The 18592-nt window shown below is 39.4% G+C and overlaps 1 protein-coding gene across 1 annotated transcript in view; it reads left to right on the top strand.

Annotated features, from left to right (window-relative positions):
- The first annotated feature begins 9623 nt into the window (after positions 1 to 9623).
- The window catches only part of Pop5 (POP5 ribonuclease P/MRP subunit), a 76517-nt gene continuing 67548 nt past the window's right edge, over positions 9624 to 18592 (top strand). The window contains exon 1 of the mRNA XM_068227113.1: positions 9624 to 9837. Coding sequence (XP_068083214.1) covers positions 9818 to 9837 — 20 coding nt within the window. The 5' untranslated portion in view covers positions 9624 to 9817. The remainder of the gene's footprint in view (positions 9838 to 18592) is intronic.

Below are 18592 nucleotides of genomic sequence, written 5' to 3'. Positions count from 1 at the left end.
ACAGAAATTATGAAAATTTAACACCCGGATAGTACGAGTCCCTGTGATTAGTACACCTAGGTAAGGAACATCATAGGTTTGCGTTGCCTGTAAATGGCGCCGCAATGTGAGAAACGCCATGGGTGTGTGTTACATGTGCGCATTACATTACCTGTGAGTAGTACCATCTGCGAGTATACGCTACTTTTGATTAGTATCGCAACATGACAAATACCGTGGGTCTACTTTCCCAGCGATAAATAACATTATGAGGGGCTGATGACCTGGTTTTTGGACCCCTTTAGATTACAAGCATCATCGATTCAGGATTGTGCTTTAGAAGCAGTCCCTTGGTCAGTAATACTACTGCTTAACGCTAGTTGCGGGAATGTGGGGCATTACAGGTCGGATCCACTGATTGTTCTAAATTCATATCCATCCATTCATTCTTCGTCATTGTGTTTTGAACCCTGGTCAGTAGATGATTTTGGACTTTGAAATTGTTATTATATTTATCTCATTTCATACCATTAGGGGCCGATGACCTAGATGTTAGATCCCTTTAAACAACAAGCATCATCATCTTAGGCAAGGAGATTTGTGGTGAAGGCGAGATGTTTGGTGGCCTTGACATATACTAGGAACTGTCCCATCATTCGCCTTTCTGCAGGCGAAAGGAAAACCATTCTCAGGACAGCCAGTGGTAGGGAAACAGCCTTTCTGTGTCTCAAATGCAGAGGTGTAAAGCCATGGCCACCCTTCCTCTATTCGGTTGGCCGGTCCGAGTGCAGTGCTGTCAGACCACGGATTAGCCTACTCTGCAACCACTGACACAGATTTCTGCCTTTGATATACAGTAGGTACAAATGGCACCGTATTTGAAGTGAATTTCCACCGCCTTTGACTGGCATTTTGACTAGGTCACAGCAAAGCCCCTTGCACACGGTAATGTCGCGGAAGGTAGCAGCATATTGTTCATAATACTGTACATAAATTAGCGACCAATTCCTTGAACGCAGATCTTAATGGGTTGAGCTATTTTGTGACGTGGCATGCGATTGTTTTGTGCTGGATCAGCTGCCATATTATTGTATGTAGATCCTGATGCTACATATTTCTTTCAATTTATTAGAACTCCTCCCTGCGGATGGACTGAAAGGAAGCATTATTTGTACTTCCTGCATGTTGTAAGAGGGGAACAATTACAGAATCTGTAATCGCTTTCTTGTCTTTTAAGCCCATAAACATATTCATGATTCTATCCTTTTCCATGTAACAGAGAAATTTAGATATATCTTACTGTCACATGAAATAGAACATTTTTAAGTACTGTAAATACAAGGAATGCATACAATTCTGTAGCTTGACATGGTTTATTATCTAAATGCAGATGACTGATTGAATGATATGCTGTGTTTTGATGCAATATGTAGGAACAGAGTATGTGCTATCATGTCTTGGTTTCTTCAAACACTATTCTGCCAGAGACTTGCCATCCTCTAGCAGATACAAAAGAAGTACAAATCTCAATATTCCTCAGTGTGTGGCCCTACATGCCTCATTTGACAGACTGAAAGATGTATCATATAGTAAGTTTCTTGAGATAATACAAATGGTGTTGCCATAAGCTTTCGACGTGTCAGTGCAACGTTAGGCTCCAAAAAGAGAGAAAAGTATTTATTATGTTGTAACTTGACAGTTCCAGTCTTTCTTTCATAAATGAATGATTTTGTGTTGTATTGTATTGTTTTCTGGCTGATGAATATTAATTCATGATTAACACTACTGAATGTAACTTAATGAAATCATGATATACTATGATCACAAAAAATTTGTGGCAATTTCTACACAATTTTTATACCTGTAATACTGTGGATAGTAGGTAGAATATAGCTCCATAAATCAAAAGATCATGTTTAATTTCAATTTACCTTTGAATCCTACAAACTCCCTCCTTAGCATATGAGTTTCCTTTAATCATTTTGGTTCCTGTGTATAGCTTTCTTTCTTACATTGTATTTATATTTCATTTTCTGCATAATACTATTGATTATTGAGGTTGGCTCAGTGTGTGTTAAAGGGGACCGAGGTACGAGGTGATGTTAGTGTCTATTTCTGTCGTAGTTCATAATCAGAGATAATTATTGCCAATCCCACTCACCTTCTGGTCCCTCCCTCGCACCCTTTGCAAGTTAGCTTCTTTTTTCCTCAGCAGAAAAAAGCAGCACAGGTCAGTCCAGTTAATCCCTTCCTTCATGGCTTTGTGAATTAGTAGAAATAAAATTATAATAAGCAGCACAGGCTGGAAAGCTTCTTTTCTCCAGCAAGAAAAATAGAAATAATAAAATAATAATAATAATAATAATAATAATAAAGCACAGGCCAACCTTCAGGTGTATCATTGTTCAGAATGAAGTATTAAAAAAAAAGAAGAAGAAAGATATGAAAGAAAAGAAATTAATATATTTAAGAGTGGGGGCGGGAGGGAGGGTGAGAACCTGGGTACCCGACGCGACCCGCGCTAAACGATTTAAATCGCCCGCCCGGTAATTTTAGTTTTCCCTATGACCACTACGAGCGCTAACATGCAATTCCCGGTAGTGTTTGCGGCAGCCGCTGTGTACAGAAGTTAAAAATAACGTTGAGTGTCGACTCTTACTTATTCTACTCATTCTCTTTGGTTCTTGTTGACAGTTCGTCAGTACCTGCGGTGCGGTACACATCGTTTCTTAGCTGACGTTCGCTTTAGTGTAGTTTTGTTAGTGGTGAGTGAAGTGTGATACATGGCGACAGCAGTTGGAGGCGGTGGCACTAACCGTTCCCCGAATCTGGATATGGATTTGGAGGTCGATCACGAAGAAGAAATTCCCGCAAAGAGTGAACAGGTAGCAGTGAAATCTACTGATGAACGGCCTCCTGCCGACAAAAATCTCTCCACAAGTAACGATAGCTCAGCACCTCTCGAATTGTATCCACGTACTCATAGGGGACCTTTTTTGATTAATGTTGAACCTGTTGGTACTAATAATACCGGCAATTTACATCCTATGGCCTTGGGTCGCCTTTTTTATGACAATAAGATCAGTGGCATAAAAACTGTCAGTCGTAAAGGTGCTCGCCGGATTCAGCTTGCCTTTAAGTCTGGTCAACACGCCAACAGTTTTTTGCAACATCCCCTCTTACCAGAAAAGAAACTTAAAGCCTACATTCCCTCTTCCAGCCTTTATCGTGTCGGAATAATTCGAGGTGTGGATAAAGATTTATCCAACAAAGACATAATGCAATTTATTGACTCTCCCGAACCCATAAAACAAGTGCAGCGTATGAACAGAAAGATTAGTGTTGGTGATAAAACAGATTACGTTCCTACTGGTTCTGTAAAAGTAACTCAAATCTCAACACCTACCGGAACATGTTTCTATTTTTAATGTGCTCTTAGAGGTTGAAGTCTTTATCTATAATCCTATTATCTGTCAAAATTGTCAGCGATATGGTCACAGTGCAAAAAATTGTAGGGCCAGCAGTTCCCGTTGTGGGAGATGTTCACTATCCCATTCCACACAGGAATGTCAGCAAACAATGTTAAAATGTCTCCACTGTAATCTTAATCATTCAGTTGGATCACATTTATGCGAAGTACATCACAAACAAGTTACTATTAAAAAAATTATGTGCATTCAAAATATATCTTTCGAAGAGGCACAAACTCAAGTGCAGCCAAAGGTATATAACCCACTTTCAGTTACGCAGCAGTTTCCCCCATTACACTCCTCTGAATCCAACCCAACTGTTGAGCTTCCTAGAAAAAGAAAATTTACGGAAGTTGTCTCTCGTGAACCTCGGGTCCCTCCTCCACCTGGTTATGATAAGGACGGTTATCTTCAATTAATTGGAACTCCAAGAACTGAACATCGTTCATATCACAACACTCCCACTACACACGCCCCGAGTGGTTCCGGGACTCGGTCTACAGTTTCATCCTCTTAATAATGAACCTGGAAGTAGTTTCCAGAAGGATAATTCATTATCCTTTAACCCGAGTAAACTACAATCGGCCCTACGTGCTGAGTTTGTACTACTCATGGAATTATTAGGGGGTAACCCCCAATGGAGTCACTTAGTTAAGAGTATTAATGATAAAGTCAATAGTCTTTTCGAACATGGCAATTTCGATTCTCCAGTGGAATTGTAAAAGTATACTAGGTAAGAGACATGAGTTAGTTAACCTTATTACTGAACATCATCCCCATATCATATTAATTCAAGAATCTTGGTTGAAACCCATGTATACTTTTCGATTTTCTGGTTATAAGGCGGAACGTATGGATGGTGGTGGATATGGTGGCGTGCTAACCCTTATTGCCACTGGAATAACATATCAACGCTTGGAGGTTGCTCAATATATAACAGGCACCTTTTTTGTAGTAGTGAAAATTAATGAATTAGTCATTGTGAATCTTTATTGTCCCCCGCGTATACAGGGTACAGCCACACAATGGTATAATTTTTTCTATCAGTTTACTTCTTATTCTCAATTTATAATTGTCGGAGATATGAATGCCCATCACACTGCATGGGGATCTCCACATATTTCTACAAAGGGTAGGAAAATTCTTAATGTAACACAAACCCTAGACCTCCTTATCTTAAATGATGGCTCCCCAACACGACTCACAGCACCGGTGCAAGCTAAAAGCGCTGTCGATCTCTCTATTTGTAATCTCTCATTAGGTCACCGAAGTTTTTGGCAAACCATTAAAGATACCCATCTCAGTGACCATTTCCCCATATTTCTTTCACTTAGTGGGAATATTGGATCTCTACATTTTGATTCCTCTACAACTAACCAACACCGGCTTGACAGGTCCCTCCATGATTTTGATATGTTTAATAACTATTTGAATGCCCAGCTCAAAGTCAGTTCTTCCCCTATCCTGCAATATTCATCCCTTCTTACCGCAATTACCGAATATCTAAATATGTATCATCCTATACACCCCACAACATTCAAGTCCAAGCCTGAACAAATTGTAATTAGATTGTGGGATAAACAATGTGAGGCAATGGTCAAACGCCGCAAAATTCTCTTTCGAAACCTTCGAACTAACTTCACCTATTATAATTATATCCTTTATCAGAAGTATACTGCACTTATGAAACACACCTTTAATCATAAACGAAAGGAATCCTGGAAAAAATTCATCTCTACTATTCATGGAAATACTAATCCTCAACTTATTTGGTCTGCTATTCGATCCATAGGTCGTATTCCCCGACGACACAATACTGTTACCATTCATCATGATAATCTCCAAACATTTTATAATGAACTAACTCCAGATTTTGTAATGCCCCAATTTCCGTTGTCTACGTCCGTACATACTGTTCAATTTGACACACTTCTGCAACCTATTGAACTAATAGAATTCCTCACCGCTGTTGAAGGTAAGACTTCCACTTCCCCAGGTCCGGATTGCATTACCTATAAAATGATACATCATCTCCCTCACACAGCTCAAAAAATTCTAATCATGTACTTCAATTCGATTTTAACGTCCGCCACAATTTCACAGGACTGGAATCAATTTCTCCTAGTGCCATTAGAGAAATCCCCCACTGAAGGACAAGTATATCCACGGTACCGAGGCATAACCTTGGGATCCTGTATTAGGAAAGTTTTTCTACGTATAATGCTCAGTCGCTTATTATGGTGTTTAGAATATCATAATTTATTGCCCAAATACCAATTTGCTTTTATCAAAGGACGAAGTACTTTTGATGCTATCAACATTTTCTTAACTGATCTTACTTTAGCTAGATTTCACAAACATGATACTATTGCCCTTTTCATAGATATCAAACAGGCATACGATAACGTTAATATTCATATACTACTACAAAAACTAACGGCTATGCAATTCCCTCCCAACTTTATAACTATCATAGGGCAACTTTTATACTATCGATGCCTACACGTTAAATCATCATGGCAGCCTCCTAACATTCGTTATAGTTCCAAGGGCCTACCCCAAGGTGATGTCCTAAGTGGTCTTTTATTCGCATTATACCTCAAGGATCTAGAAACACTCATTACTCGTGATGCTCGTATAATTACGTATGCTGATGATGTCCTAATATATGTTACTAAAAGTACCGTTTTGGAAGCCAGACAAACCATCTCACATGTGCTAGACAACGCACATCAGTGGTTCAATGAACATGGATTTGAAGTTTCACAGAATAAGTGTGCTGCCATGGTATTCACCAATAAACGACGTTATGATCAATCACCAATACAAAGTAGTACTTTAAGCATTCCAATTCGAACAACCTATAAATATTTAGGTATATATTTAGATAATAAGTTAACATGGAAATATCATTTTGAATCCCTATCTTATGAAACAAACCTTTTTTTAAATATTCTCAAAGCTATCGTCAGGCGGAACTGGGGGGCGGACCCAGTCATGGCGTTGACAATATATAAGACTACCATACGATCCAGGTTAGATTACGGTTGCTTCTTTTTTAACATGGCAGCTGCCACCCTTGTTCATAAATTAGACGTAATTCAATACAAAGCGATACGACTATGTATTGGTGCATTGCAATCAACCCCCACTAACGCGTTGCTGGTTGAAGCTGGAGAAATGCCATTGTTCTTACGTAGAAAGTTTCTAGCAAACAAGTTGTGGCCACGAAAAATTTCGCTTATCTCCTATTTGTTATTTCCTAAATTACAACTTCTTTCGGAATATTTTCAAAAATACCCTAATACCAAATTAAAACCACCTGCTCTCTTAACAGCCTTTGAAAACATCCGAGATTATAACACTCAAGTAATAAAATGTCCTTCTTTACCTCATTATTCTTTCCCATACTCTATATCATTGTACAAACCACAACTTATTATCTCCCATTTCGGATTCAATACCCACCAACGTATACAATCGTCTCATAATATTTCTTTTCCCTTCCCAGTATGCCTATCATCTCACTAGGATACCTTAAGCATTTATACGGATGGTTCTCGAAATGACCAAGGTGTTGGAGCAGCCTACTATATATCTTCCTCCAATACATCTGGTAAATTTTCACTCCCCAAACATGCTTCTATCTTCACTGCTGAAGCATTCGCTATTCGGCAGGCCCTATTATATGTCAAACTTCATGCTATACCCAAAACCATCATATTTTCTGATTCACTGAGTGTTCTGAAAGGCATACATTCAACTCAAAATCACAGTTCGTGGTATGTTCTTAATATTAAAAAACTATTATTTAACCTAAATCAAAACCATCAGGATATAACGTTGGTCTGGATTCCAGGACATTCTAATATTCATGGTAATCTTAAAGCTGATTTTCTTGCCAAAGACGCTGCTTTAGGAAATGGGTTCAACTGTAACATCGCTCTTCCCGCTACTGATATTCAACCTCTCATCAAACAAGCACTATGTCAGGAATGGCAGGACGATTGGAAAGGATCTGCGACTTTTAAGGGTGGTTTTTATTTTAGTGTGCAACCTTCTATCTGTTTACGGCCATGGTTTGCTAAAGGGAACTACACACGTCGGCATGTTACCACTATCATTCGCCTTCGTTTCAACCATGTACTAACACCCGCTTATAAATTTCAATTAAAATTATCTGACTCACCGCTATGTAACTGTGGTAACGCTATTGGGGATGCTAATCACATTATTCTTCAATGTAAAACATTTAACTCACAATAAAATATTCTCTTTCGTAGATTATTAGAACAAAAGGTTGCCTTTCCCACATGTGTCTCTTGCCTGGTATCCAATCCCACACCGGAAATTGTACTAGCCATCACGGACTACTTAAACCAATGTAATATTTGTCTTTGAATCCTCCCACACACTTGAAATTCCTCAATGTGATGTATCTAGCTCTACGTAATTTCAACATTCATTTTCTTGTTATTAATAATCAATTGTTCTAATTGTATAAATGTAATTTTCATATAATAATAAAACATAGAGACTAAAGTGTTCATGGAGAAAATCAACATTTATAACCCTCTATAAAGGGAAAGGTGAAACCAGCGACCCAAACTCATACAGAGGAATCGCTCTAGAAAGCAATATCTTCAAGCTGTTAACAAGAATCCTAACCAACAGGATAGTTGAAGAAGTAGACCCCAAAATGCCAGAAGAGCAATTTGGATTTAGAAGAGGAAGAGGAACCCTGCATGCAATCCAAAACCTACTCATTGACATAGAAGAAGCACAACGGCTTCACAAAGGAAAATTTTATGCAGTCTTCATAGACTATACAAAAGCCTTCGACATAATAGACAGGAATATACTAATGTCAAAACTCCAAACTATGGCTGGAAATACTCCCCTTACAGCTCTAATAAGAAATATTCTGACATACAACCAGATCACCATAGATGATGCGACCCATAAAACAAAGGAAATCACCGAAACTAATGGAGTGCTGCAAGATGATCCACTCAGCCCCATACTATTTAATATTGCCACCGCCGACGTAACAAAAGCAATCAGAGAAAGAGCAAAGGATACAGTGATCTACATATATGCAGACGACATGGTCCTAGGGTCAACAAAGAAGGAAGAGCTCCAACACGCTTTCTCAGCGCTGGCTGAATGGGCAGGAAATAACAGCCTGAAAATAAACTGAAAAAAACTCAACAGATGGTCTTTCGGAAAGGCGGACGAAACGCAGCAAACGACAACATAGAATATGAAGACGGCAAAGTGGAATTAGTAAACTCATTCAAATACCTGGGAATAACCTTACAGACTACTGGGACGTTCAGACTACACATAAAAGACAAAGCAGTTGCAGCCATGAAAGCCATGTACGACATCAACAATCTACAGCAGTTATCCTTAAAAACAGCTATGCGCCTATTTGACACAACGATCCTACCAATACTCACCTATGGAATCCACTTGATATGGGAAAGACTAACAAAGAGAGACCTGGCCACCATAGAAGGAGTTAAGGCAAAATTCCTAAAGACCATAATGGGCATTTCAAAATACACGCGTTCCCGCCTAACATACGAACTAGCACGGGAACCATTTCTTATTGAAGAACTGAGGATAAAACTACCACTGCCATCCACAATGAATGTAGAAGCACACCTAGCGGAGAGGCGGAAGAAGAGAGAAGAAATTCCGCTAGAGTTCTACAGCACAGATGCCATGTTGGATCGAAATTGGACGAACGCCAACCAGAAGCTAAGACATGTGATAATAAAACTAGCAGTACACGGGTACCACCATAAAATATGTAAAAAATTTGTCTTATCACGACCCAAATGAAAAATGTGAATGTTCTCTGTGTGATCAGTTCTGTGACATGTATCACATCACAAGATGTAAAAACAACAACAAATCTCTATGCGACTATAGCAAGGACTAAAACGGTCAATGATCTTTGTAATGCACATTCGTGCGCTTTTCTAATAATAATAATAATAATAATAATAATAATAATAATAATAATAATAATAATAATAATAAAGTATTCAAGCGAGTATACAATTGGTGACTGGGTAAATTACGTGTGTGCAGCGCCCATAGAGTATTAATACGATCGAAGGCAGCGCCCAACAACACAAAGAAAGAAGAAGAAGATTATTTTTGCTTGACGCGTGATGGAATGAAAATAAGTCGTTTATCAAATCCAAATGAATGCCGCATGTCGCACCAGGCAGTAGATCTTGGTCGTTCATATTCATCTCAGTAGTATTTTCCTATTTTCATTTTAAAATGAAAACTGATTTTGATCTATCAGTGTACTCATTTGTTTTGGAGGCATGTTAAGCTTCTAATGAAGAATGGTACGCTTTAAAAACCGGTGAGTTGGTTTGGTTTTAATTTTAGGAAAGTACAGTAGGTTAGTGAAAATGTTTCGTTCCTCATTGCGGGAGGTAGGGAGTGTGTCAGTTGCGATCGATAATCAAATGAACTCAGGGATTTGAGGTTATGTTTATTATTTGCAATGTTGGTTGCTTTGCGATATTGCAGTATCATCATCACAAAAGTTTTCATTCTTGCGCCCTCTCTGGCCAAGATATGTGGGCGGGTTAGGGAGATGTGATGGTAGAAGAGGGGTGGGGGTAAAAGGATGCGTAGAAGTAGAAGATAGGAGGGTATTTCTAGCCTTTTGGTTAAGCATTTTACAGTTTTACTTATTTTGTTATTTACAATAACGGGAGAGATGAGATCTTTGATTGTAGGTGGCGAGAAAAGAACGATTGAGTGATGTGGGCGTGTCGATGGTTCTTATGGAGGATGTGCCGGGCGGCATCTGCAGCGGCGCAAGTATATTTGGTCATTACTCTCACAGGTGTGACACGGGGGGGGGGGGGGGGGGGGAAGGTTGATGTGTGTAGGGACATCGGCGTATAGAATGTTATATGCTATACACTACATCAAATATCCACATTCTACTGTTTTCTTTCTCAGAAGGCTGTACAAATTTATGTGTGCATATTTGAGTGCAAATTGTCTGCTGTTCTTGTAGAATCCAAAATAAGTAGAGGGTCTATCCACACTTCATCTTTCTGCAACTTCTCTTCTTGCTCTTAATGATTTGAATAATAATAATATCTGTTGTAGGCCTATATTATTTTTACATGATGCATTTGATAACAATTTGAATAAAATGTGCACTGCCATTTGAATTTTCAGCTGTATATTCTGGCTGAATTAGGGAGCCTCCGTGGCTCGAGACGGCAGCGCGTCGGCCTCTCACCGCTGGATACAGTGGTTCAAATCCCGGTCACTCCATGTGAGATTTGTGCTGGACAAAGCAGAGGCGGGACAGGTTTTTCTCTGGGTACTCCGGTTTTCCCTGTCATCTTTCATTCCAGCAACACACTCCATTCTCATTTCATAGCAGCTCTGTCATTAATAAATCACTTTGGGAGTGGCGACCCCATCGTACTAATAGCCTATATGATTCATTCATTACATCCCTGACCCGGTCAATGACTGGAAAACAGGTTGTAGGTGTGTTTTTTTTTTTTTCATTCTGGCTGAATTATGTCTAGTTTCTTATCAAACACTTCTTTGTTGTTCCACTGCTTTTCCCACACCCTAGTGGTGTCCTGAGATCAAACTATGTTGCACATGTTGTGGTGGAGGGATGTACCGTATGTGGTATTACATGTTTCTTGGTTGGTTGGTAGTGTAACTGTGAAGAGCGGTGTGTTGAGATGAACACAAACACCCATTTCCCTCATCCGTGGAATTAACCAGACCTGGCCAAAAATCAAACCCGGAGTTCTATGAATCGAAAGTTGTGATGCTGACCTTTGAGAATAGAGACTTATGATGATAAATAATCAACTTTCATAAGAGAAATGTAATAATATAAGCAGTTCCCTTACACAGTATTTTCTGCCAAGTGTTGGGAGCTGAAAAAGTTTATTTTCTTCCTTACAACATTCTCAGCCGTAATCTCCTTGTATATTTAAGTGCGGATTATCTGCTGTCGTTGCAGAATACAAAATAAGTAGAGAGTCTTTTTACGCTTTCTGCCACCTCTCTTCTAGCTCATAATGATGTGAATAATTTTATTTGCTAAATTACTGTATTTCCTTAATTGCAAATATTTAGAAAGGTAAACATTTATGTTTCAATAATGTTATTTGATTTACGTCCCAAAAAACTACTTTTACGGTTTTCGGAGACGCCGAGGTGTCGGAATTTAGTCCCGCACGAGTTCTTTTATGTGCCAGTAAATCTACAGACACGAGGCTGATGTATTTGAGCACCTTCAAATATCACTGGACTGAGCCAGGATCGATCATCCTAATTCTTTTACCAAAGATTATCAAATTTCTTTGATCCAAATTAATTGAACCATGGTTCTTTAACAGCATAATACAGGCTTAAGGCTTGGAGCAACCATATATATATGTGAGTGTGTGTTTTTCATATTTTTTAAATCTTTAAAATGCATGATATACTGTGTTCTATATATATTGAATTTCATCAGTACTTAAGTAATTATATGATTTTAAAATAAAGCACATACCTTCTATCTTTTATTTATTTATCCTTTCCTTTTTCTTAACAACCAACAAAACAGCCCAAATTAACATAAGGGTAAGGCAACACAAAATACGCACCAAACGCTTTGTTAACAAGTCAGATTGCTGTCCGGGAAGTGTTCCAACACGATCAAAGTTGGGACCAGCTGCTGACTGATCTCAAACTGGCGCATGCGCAGAAGGCTATGCTTGAATCTGTAAGTGACCATCAGAAACTTGTTTGTTGGAACAAACAATCTATATACAGTATATAAAATAACTTGTCATGACTGACTGACTGATTCATCATCGCCGAGCCAAAACTACTGGGCATAAAGAAATGAAATTTTGGGAATATATTTATATTAGATTTTAGGTGCTCACTAAGTGAGGATTTTTGGATATTGTATCACTAAGGGGGTGAAAAGTGGGTGGCTTGGGGGGTTTGAATTGTTTAAATGAGTATATCCATACCTCAAAAACTTATAAGTTTACAGACGCCAAAAATGTGTGTTTGGAATTTCCTTCCAAAATAAAGTAATACGCATTTTTGAGGAAAAATCAGGTTGGGCTGTGTGTGTGAAAAAGTTGAATTCGTTTTGTGAGGTTACATATATCTATATGTTACAGTCGTAATAATTGGTATTTGGAAGCTCCTTTATAAATAAACACATTTTTTGTTTTCGGAAAATTAACTTAAGGGAAGACGGTGAAAGGAAGTGAAAAAAATTAATTTTATGGAGGTACTTATAACTCAACAACAGATGCGTGAAAATTGGTATTTGGAATCCCCTTTAAAATAAAGAAAGATATTTTTTGTAGGTGGGGTGCTAAATCAACTAACGGGAGGGAGGGGTGAAAAAAAAGTTGAATTCCTTTTATGAGGATACTTATATCTCAAAAACTGAAGATGTTACAGACAAGAAAATTTGTATTTGGGATCTTCTTTTGGAAAATCCATTTAAGAGGGGGTGGGGGGTTTAATGAATTGAAAAATTAGTGGAATTCCTTGTATGAGGATACTTACATCTCAAGAACTTTTTTTTTTTTTTTTTTTTGCTAGTTGCTTTACGTCGCGCCGACACAGATAGGTCTTATGGCGACGATGGGACAGGGAAGGGCTGGGAGTGGGAAGGAAGCGGCCGTGGCCTTAATTAAGGTACAGCCCCAGCATTTGCCTGGTGTGAAAATAGGAAACCACGGAAAATCATTTTCAGGGCTGCCGACAGTGGGGTTCGAACCTACTATCTCCCGAATACTGGATACTGGTCGCACTTAAGCGACTGCAGCTATCGAGCTCGGTCATCTCAAGAACTAAAGATGTTACAGACGTGAAAATTGGTATTTGGAATCTCCTTTAAAAATAAAGAAACGCATATTTTTTGTTTTTGGAAAGTCCACTTAAGGGGCAGGGGTTGGAAGGAAGTGAAGAACAAGTTGAATTCAATGAGGATACTTATGTCTCAGAAACTGAAGATGGTACAGATGTGAAAGTTGGTAATTGGAATCCCCTTTAAAAATAAAGTTAAACACACATTTTTTTGGTTTTCAGAAAATCAACTTACGAGGCTGAAAAGAATTGAAAAAGCGGGTGAATTTTTAAAATGAGTACCGGTATATCTACAGTGTGTATGTGAAACATGTTGTACACAAGAAACTTGGTATTTGGAAAGTCCTTTAAAAATACAGGAACATGTTTTTTTTGTTTGGAAAAGGCACTTAATGGGGGTGAAAAGAAGTGAAAAAAGAGTTGAATTATTTTTTTACGAGGATACTTATATCTCAAAACTGAAGATGTTACAGATGTGAAAATTTGTATTTGGAGTCTCCTTTTTGTTTTCAGTAAATTCAATGGGGTGGGGCTAGGGGAAGGACTTTCAATTATTGTAATTCTTTGTGAGAAGAAACTGTGTCGTATAGGTACATGGGGCCTGTTATGTTCTTGATCCAGGATGCCTTTTTAGCTGGGATGCCTTCCGCATTGAGCTCTGCAATGGCTGTGTCTTCAGTAATAGAGGGGTCTACACTTCGTATTACATAGCTGAGAAGTCTGTAGCGCAGAGGAAGGGGTTGAATGGGGGTGCTTGATCCTAGGTGGTGAGATCCTGTTACAGTGGTGAGCAGGTTGGCAGCAGCATCTCTTTTAACCTAGATGATGACTCCTGTAGCAGTTCTTTGGATATCTGTGGTGTCCTGGCGCATGTTGAATCGGAGTAGAGCTGTAGCGAGGAGAATATTGCTTGGGGGGACTGGAAGTCGGGGAAGGGGTGGGCAAGTAAAAAAGAATGCATGCCTGATGGAGTAGGTTGGAGGAAATGGAAGTGATTGATAGGTCATCTGGTGCCGGATGTAGTGGAAAATGTGAACTGGGAAGGAGTGGTGGTGGTGACAGTTGGAGGGTCGTTCTGCATGGTGACGTCCAAGGATAGCGGCGGGTTACTTATCGTGGCTGCCGGAGGTGCCAGTTCTGGGTGAGCTGCCTATAACTGTGGAGTTTGTTCTTTTTCTGGAGCAGATCGTGGGGCCAGCCTCGTGAATTGGAATTTAAGTCTTGAGTTATCCCTTTGTGGAGCTGGTGCCGGTGGAATGAATCCGACTTGGTAATTAGGTTGCTGCATAATTGGACATTACAGCTGAGAGGTATGAAACTGAGGTTGATTGGCTGAATTCAGTGATGGTGATGGTTGTCGTGGTGCTGGTCATGGCTGTTGTGGTGGGAAGACAATAAGGCGAGTATAGAAACATGGTGACTATTTATGTCCTTGTAGATTGGATGGAGTTCGCAGCAGATCAATCCACCTGAGCTGGGGTAGTTGCTGGTGATGGGCACGTCCTGAGGTGATACCTCCCGAATTTTCTTTCGTCCGCCTGTTCAGATCCCCTTTTCAACATGTGACTGACTTATTGTGTTGAAAACCATTGCATGGCTAAGGATGTACTGCTCTCTCTTAGGTAATTAGTGTAGAGAATATAATGCTTTGTAAATGGATTGGGAAAATGCAGTGCTTAAGATATTGGAATTTCGAAACCTGACCCCTAACAGAAAATATCTCATTATATTCCACATCAATGCAAATTGAGTTTTAATAATGTTATTTGCTTTACATCCCACTAACTACTATTTTACAGTTTTCGGAGATGCCAAGGTGCCAGAATTTAGTCCCGCAAGGAGTTCTTTTACGTGCCAGTAAATCTACTGACACGAGGCTGACGTATTTGAGCACCTCCAAATACCACCGGACTGAGCCAGATTGAACCTGCCGAGTTGGGGTCAGAAGGCCAGCGCCTCAACTGTCTGAGCCACTCAGCCTGGCTGAAATTGAGTTTTAGGTAGCAGGGCAACTATTATAGGTCTAAATATCAGCCAGACTCCACAGATCTGCATTTAGGGCAATCACCCAGTTCTCAAATAACTTCAAAGAAGTTGGACATTTATCATATATCTTCCTTGGTAAATTATTCCAATCCGTAACTCCTCTTCCTATAAATTAATATTTGCCCCAATTTGTCCTCTTATTAAATTCCAACTTTATTTTCATGTTATGATTTTTTCCTATTTTTAAAAACAACACTTGTCCTTATTCACCTACTAATGAAATCCATGCCATCTCTCCACTGACAGTCAGAACATATTGCTTAGTTGAGCAGGTTGTCTCCTTACTCCTAAGTCTTCCCAGCCCAAATTTTGCAACATTTTCTTAACACTATTATCTTGTTGGAAGTCGCCCAAAACAAATCATGCTGCTTTTCTTAGGATTTCTTTTTTCCTTCCAGTTCTCTAATCATGTAATCCTAGTGAAGGTTCCATATACTGGAAGTATACTCTAATTGTGGTCTTACCAGTGACATATGCCTCCTTCTTTAATAATTTTACACATTATGATGCAGGTTGGTTGTTGGACTGATTTATTTATCTGCTTAAATAAAGATAAAAAGATGCCTTAAGCTTGTTCTCATTGACGAACTGATATGGAAATATACCGTACTTTATAATATTTCTGTGTTCTTTATAACCATAATCATCATCATTATTATTTTGCAGTTCCAGTTTCCTGAGTACTGTTGGCAAACCTTTTCCACTCTGTCTTATTGAGATACGTTCTGTTGTTAACGATGCCCTCCAGTGTCCTTTCCCAATCTGCCGTGTCTATCTTTACGATGTGCATCCAGTGGGTTCTTGGTTTTTCCACCATCCGTTTTCCTCCCACATGTTTCTCCAAGTTCACACAAGCTGTCCTTGTTGGCTCCATCCTCATTACATGCTCAACCACCTCAATCTGGACATGCTGACCCGATCCAACAATGATGTCTCAATCCCAGCTTCCCTTCTAACCATGTCATTCCCTAACTTGTCCAGTTTTGTTTTTTGAACTGTGGACCTCAGGAACTTTATCTCAGATGCCTGCAACCTTGATGAGTCCTTCTTAGTAAGGCTGCAGGTTTCGATACCATAGGTTAAGATTGGTATGGAGTACTGATTGAACATCACCAGCTTGGATTTTGTTGGTATTTTGGAATCCCAGAGGAGTGTTTGTACTTGTTGGTAAAAGTGAGAGCTCTTGCCATCTCTTTTGTGGCTAATGTGTCGAGACTGAGATGCAGAGAGCAACAGCAGCCTCTGTATTTAGTTTTCTATGATCTGGAAAAAGCCTTTGATTCAGTACCAAGATCTGCTATGTGGAAAGTATTGAGACATTTTGGATGTCCTGAACGTTATGTGGAATTGGTCTCCGAAAACCGTAAAAGTAGTTAGTGGGACGTAAAGCAAATAACATTATTATTATTATTATTATTATTATTTATGTGGAATTGGTTCATGCTCTTCATGATGACATGTCTGGACATGTTCTTCATGGTAACTCAGTATCAGATTCGTTCCCAATCACTCATGGTTTGAAACAAGGCTGTGTGGTTGCTCCTACATTCTTTGTACTGTACATGGCTGCCATGCTGCATGAATCATCTGCAAACAACTTAAGCATGGAGATTAAATTTCGTTTTGATGGAGGCCTTTTCAGTCTGGCAAGACTTTGCTCACAAAGACTGGTTACCTGGGTGACAGAACTGCAGTATGCGGATGTGATTGCTTTGGTCTTGCCACTAATGCGGAAAAAATGAAGGTACTTGCACAACCTGCCCCAGGATTAACTTTTCATGAGTTCAGTATCTCCATCTTAGACACAACACTGGAGCACGTTGATCACGTTTCATATCTTGGAAGCATCTTGTCTAAACAGTATACCTGCGAACAAGATGTTGATAAAAGAATTGGGGCTGCTCATGCAGCATTCGGATGGTTAATGCACAGAGTCTTCATGAATAACGACCTAAAACTGCACACCAAACTTATGGTGTACAAAGCAGTTGTCATTTCCACACTACTGTATGGCTGTGAAACTTGGACACACTATCGCCGTGATATAAAAAAATTGAGCGCTTCCACCAACAAAAACTGAGATACATCTTGAATATCAAGTGGGAGGACTATGTGACCAATACTGCAGTTCTCAACAGAGCGCAGCTAAATAGCATTGAGGCAACAATCATCGCTAGAGACGAGAATTATAGGCACTAAAAACAGTTAAAATAGGTAGGCATATAGGCTCTTAAATCAGCCAAAATGGGCAATAACGTGTAAAATGGCAACAAAATAGGCATGAAAAAATTACTTATAATTTAATCACACACTCGATTACTATAAAAGGAATTTACAACAAGCAGCTTTTCAATGTTTTCTGGTAACAGTCTTGTTCTCTTGTCAACATCACATGGAGTGATCAGACAAAACTTCAATGAAGCCACTTCATCTGCCCTGAGTTTCATTGTTTCATTTACCTCACCTCGTAGCACCCTGGTTACTTTTACCATCGCTTTCCACCCTGGATTCCGCTGCAGGACTCTATCGAACTTCTCGCTGACAGCGGCTAACTTCCCGGAGGTTCGGTCAGAACTTCCCCTGATTTCTTCCACAATCCTAAATGACTCCACCTGGGGCATGCCACTCTTCTCCAACTCGGTGATTGCTCCCGGCAGCTTGTTGAAGTTTGAAGATGCTCTAGTGTATGCTCCCACCATTGCAGTGCATAGGTCTGAAGAAAATTGTTGTTGGTCACTCTTCATAGTGGTGTGGTTGAAAGGCTGCTTTGAACAGCATTTTGTACTCGTGTCAGATACATCGCAGTATTTCTATGTTGATTATGTTGATCTATATGGTACTTTTCTCACATTTGATCTGAAAAATAATAAAATTGACTTAAATTACATTGTTCCAATATCTTACATTTCTATAGTTGGGAACATCATCATCATAATTTCCCAACTCCAGTTTCCTGGGTGTGGTGTACAAGCGCTCGCCATCTTCTTCTGTCTTCATACATCTTCTGTTCCAGTGCATCCTCCTCCCATTTGTGTCCTCTCTCCTCCATATCTCATCTTACAGTCTCTATTCAACGTTTTCTTGGTCTTCCCTGTGGTCATCTTCCTACGAGTTTAAGGTCAAAATATTTTCTGGCAGGTCTTTCCCTGTTCATTCTCATTATGTGCCCATACAACTGAAGTCTGCATTTCTTTATG

This window comes from Anabrus simplex, chromosome 1 (genome assembly GCF_040414725.1).
Source record: "Anabrus simplex isolate iqAnaSimp1 chromosome 1, ASM4041472v1, whole genome shotgun sequence".
Taxonomy (NCBI): Eukaryota; Metazoa; Arthropoda; class Insecta; order Orthoptera; family Tettigoniidae; genus Anabrus; species Anabrus simplex.
Note: the sequence above shows the minus strand (reverse complement) of the source record. Positions and strands in the feature narration are given on the sequence as shown.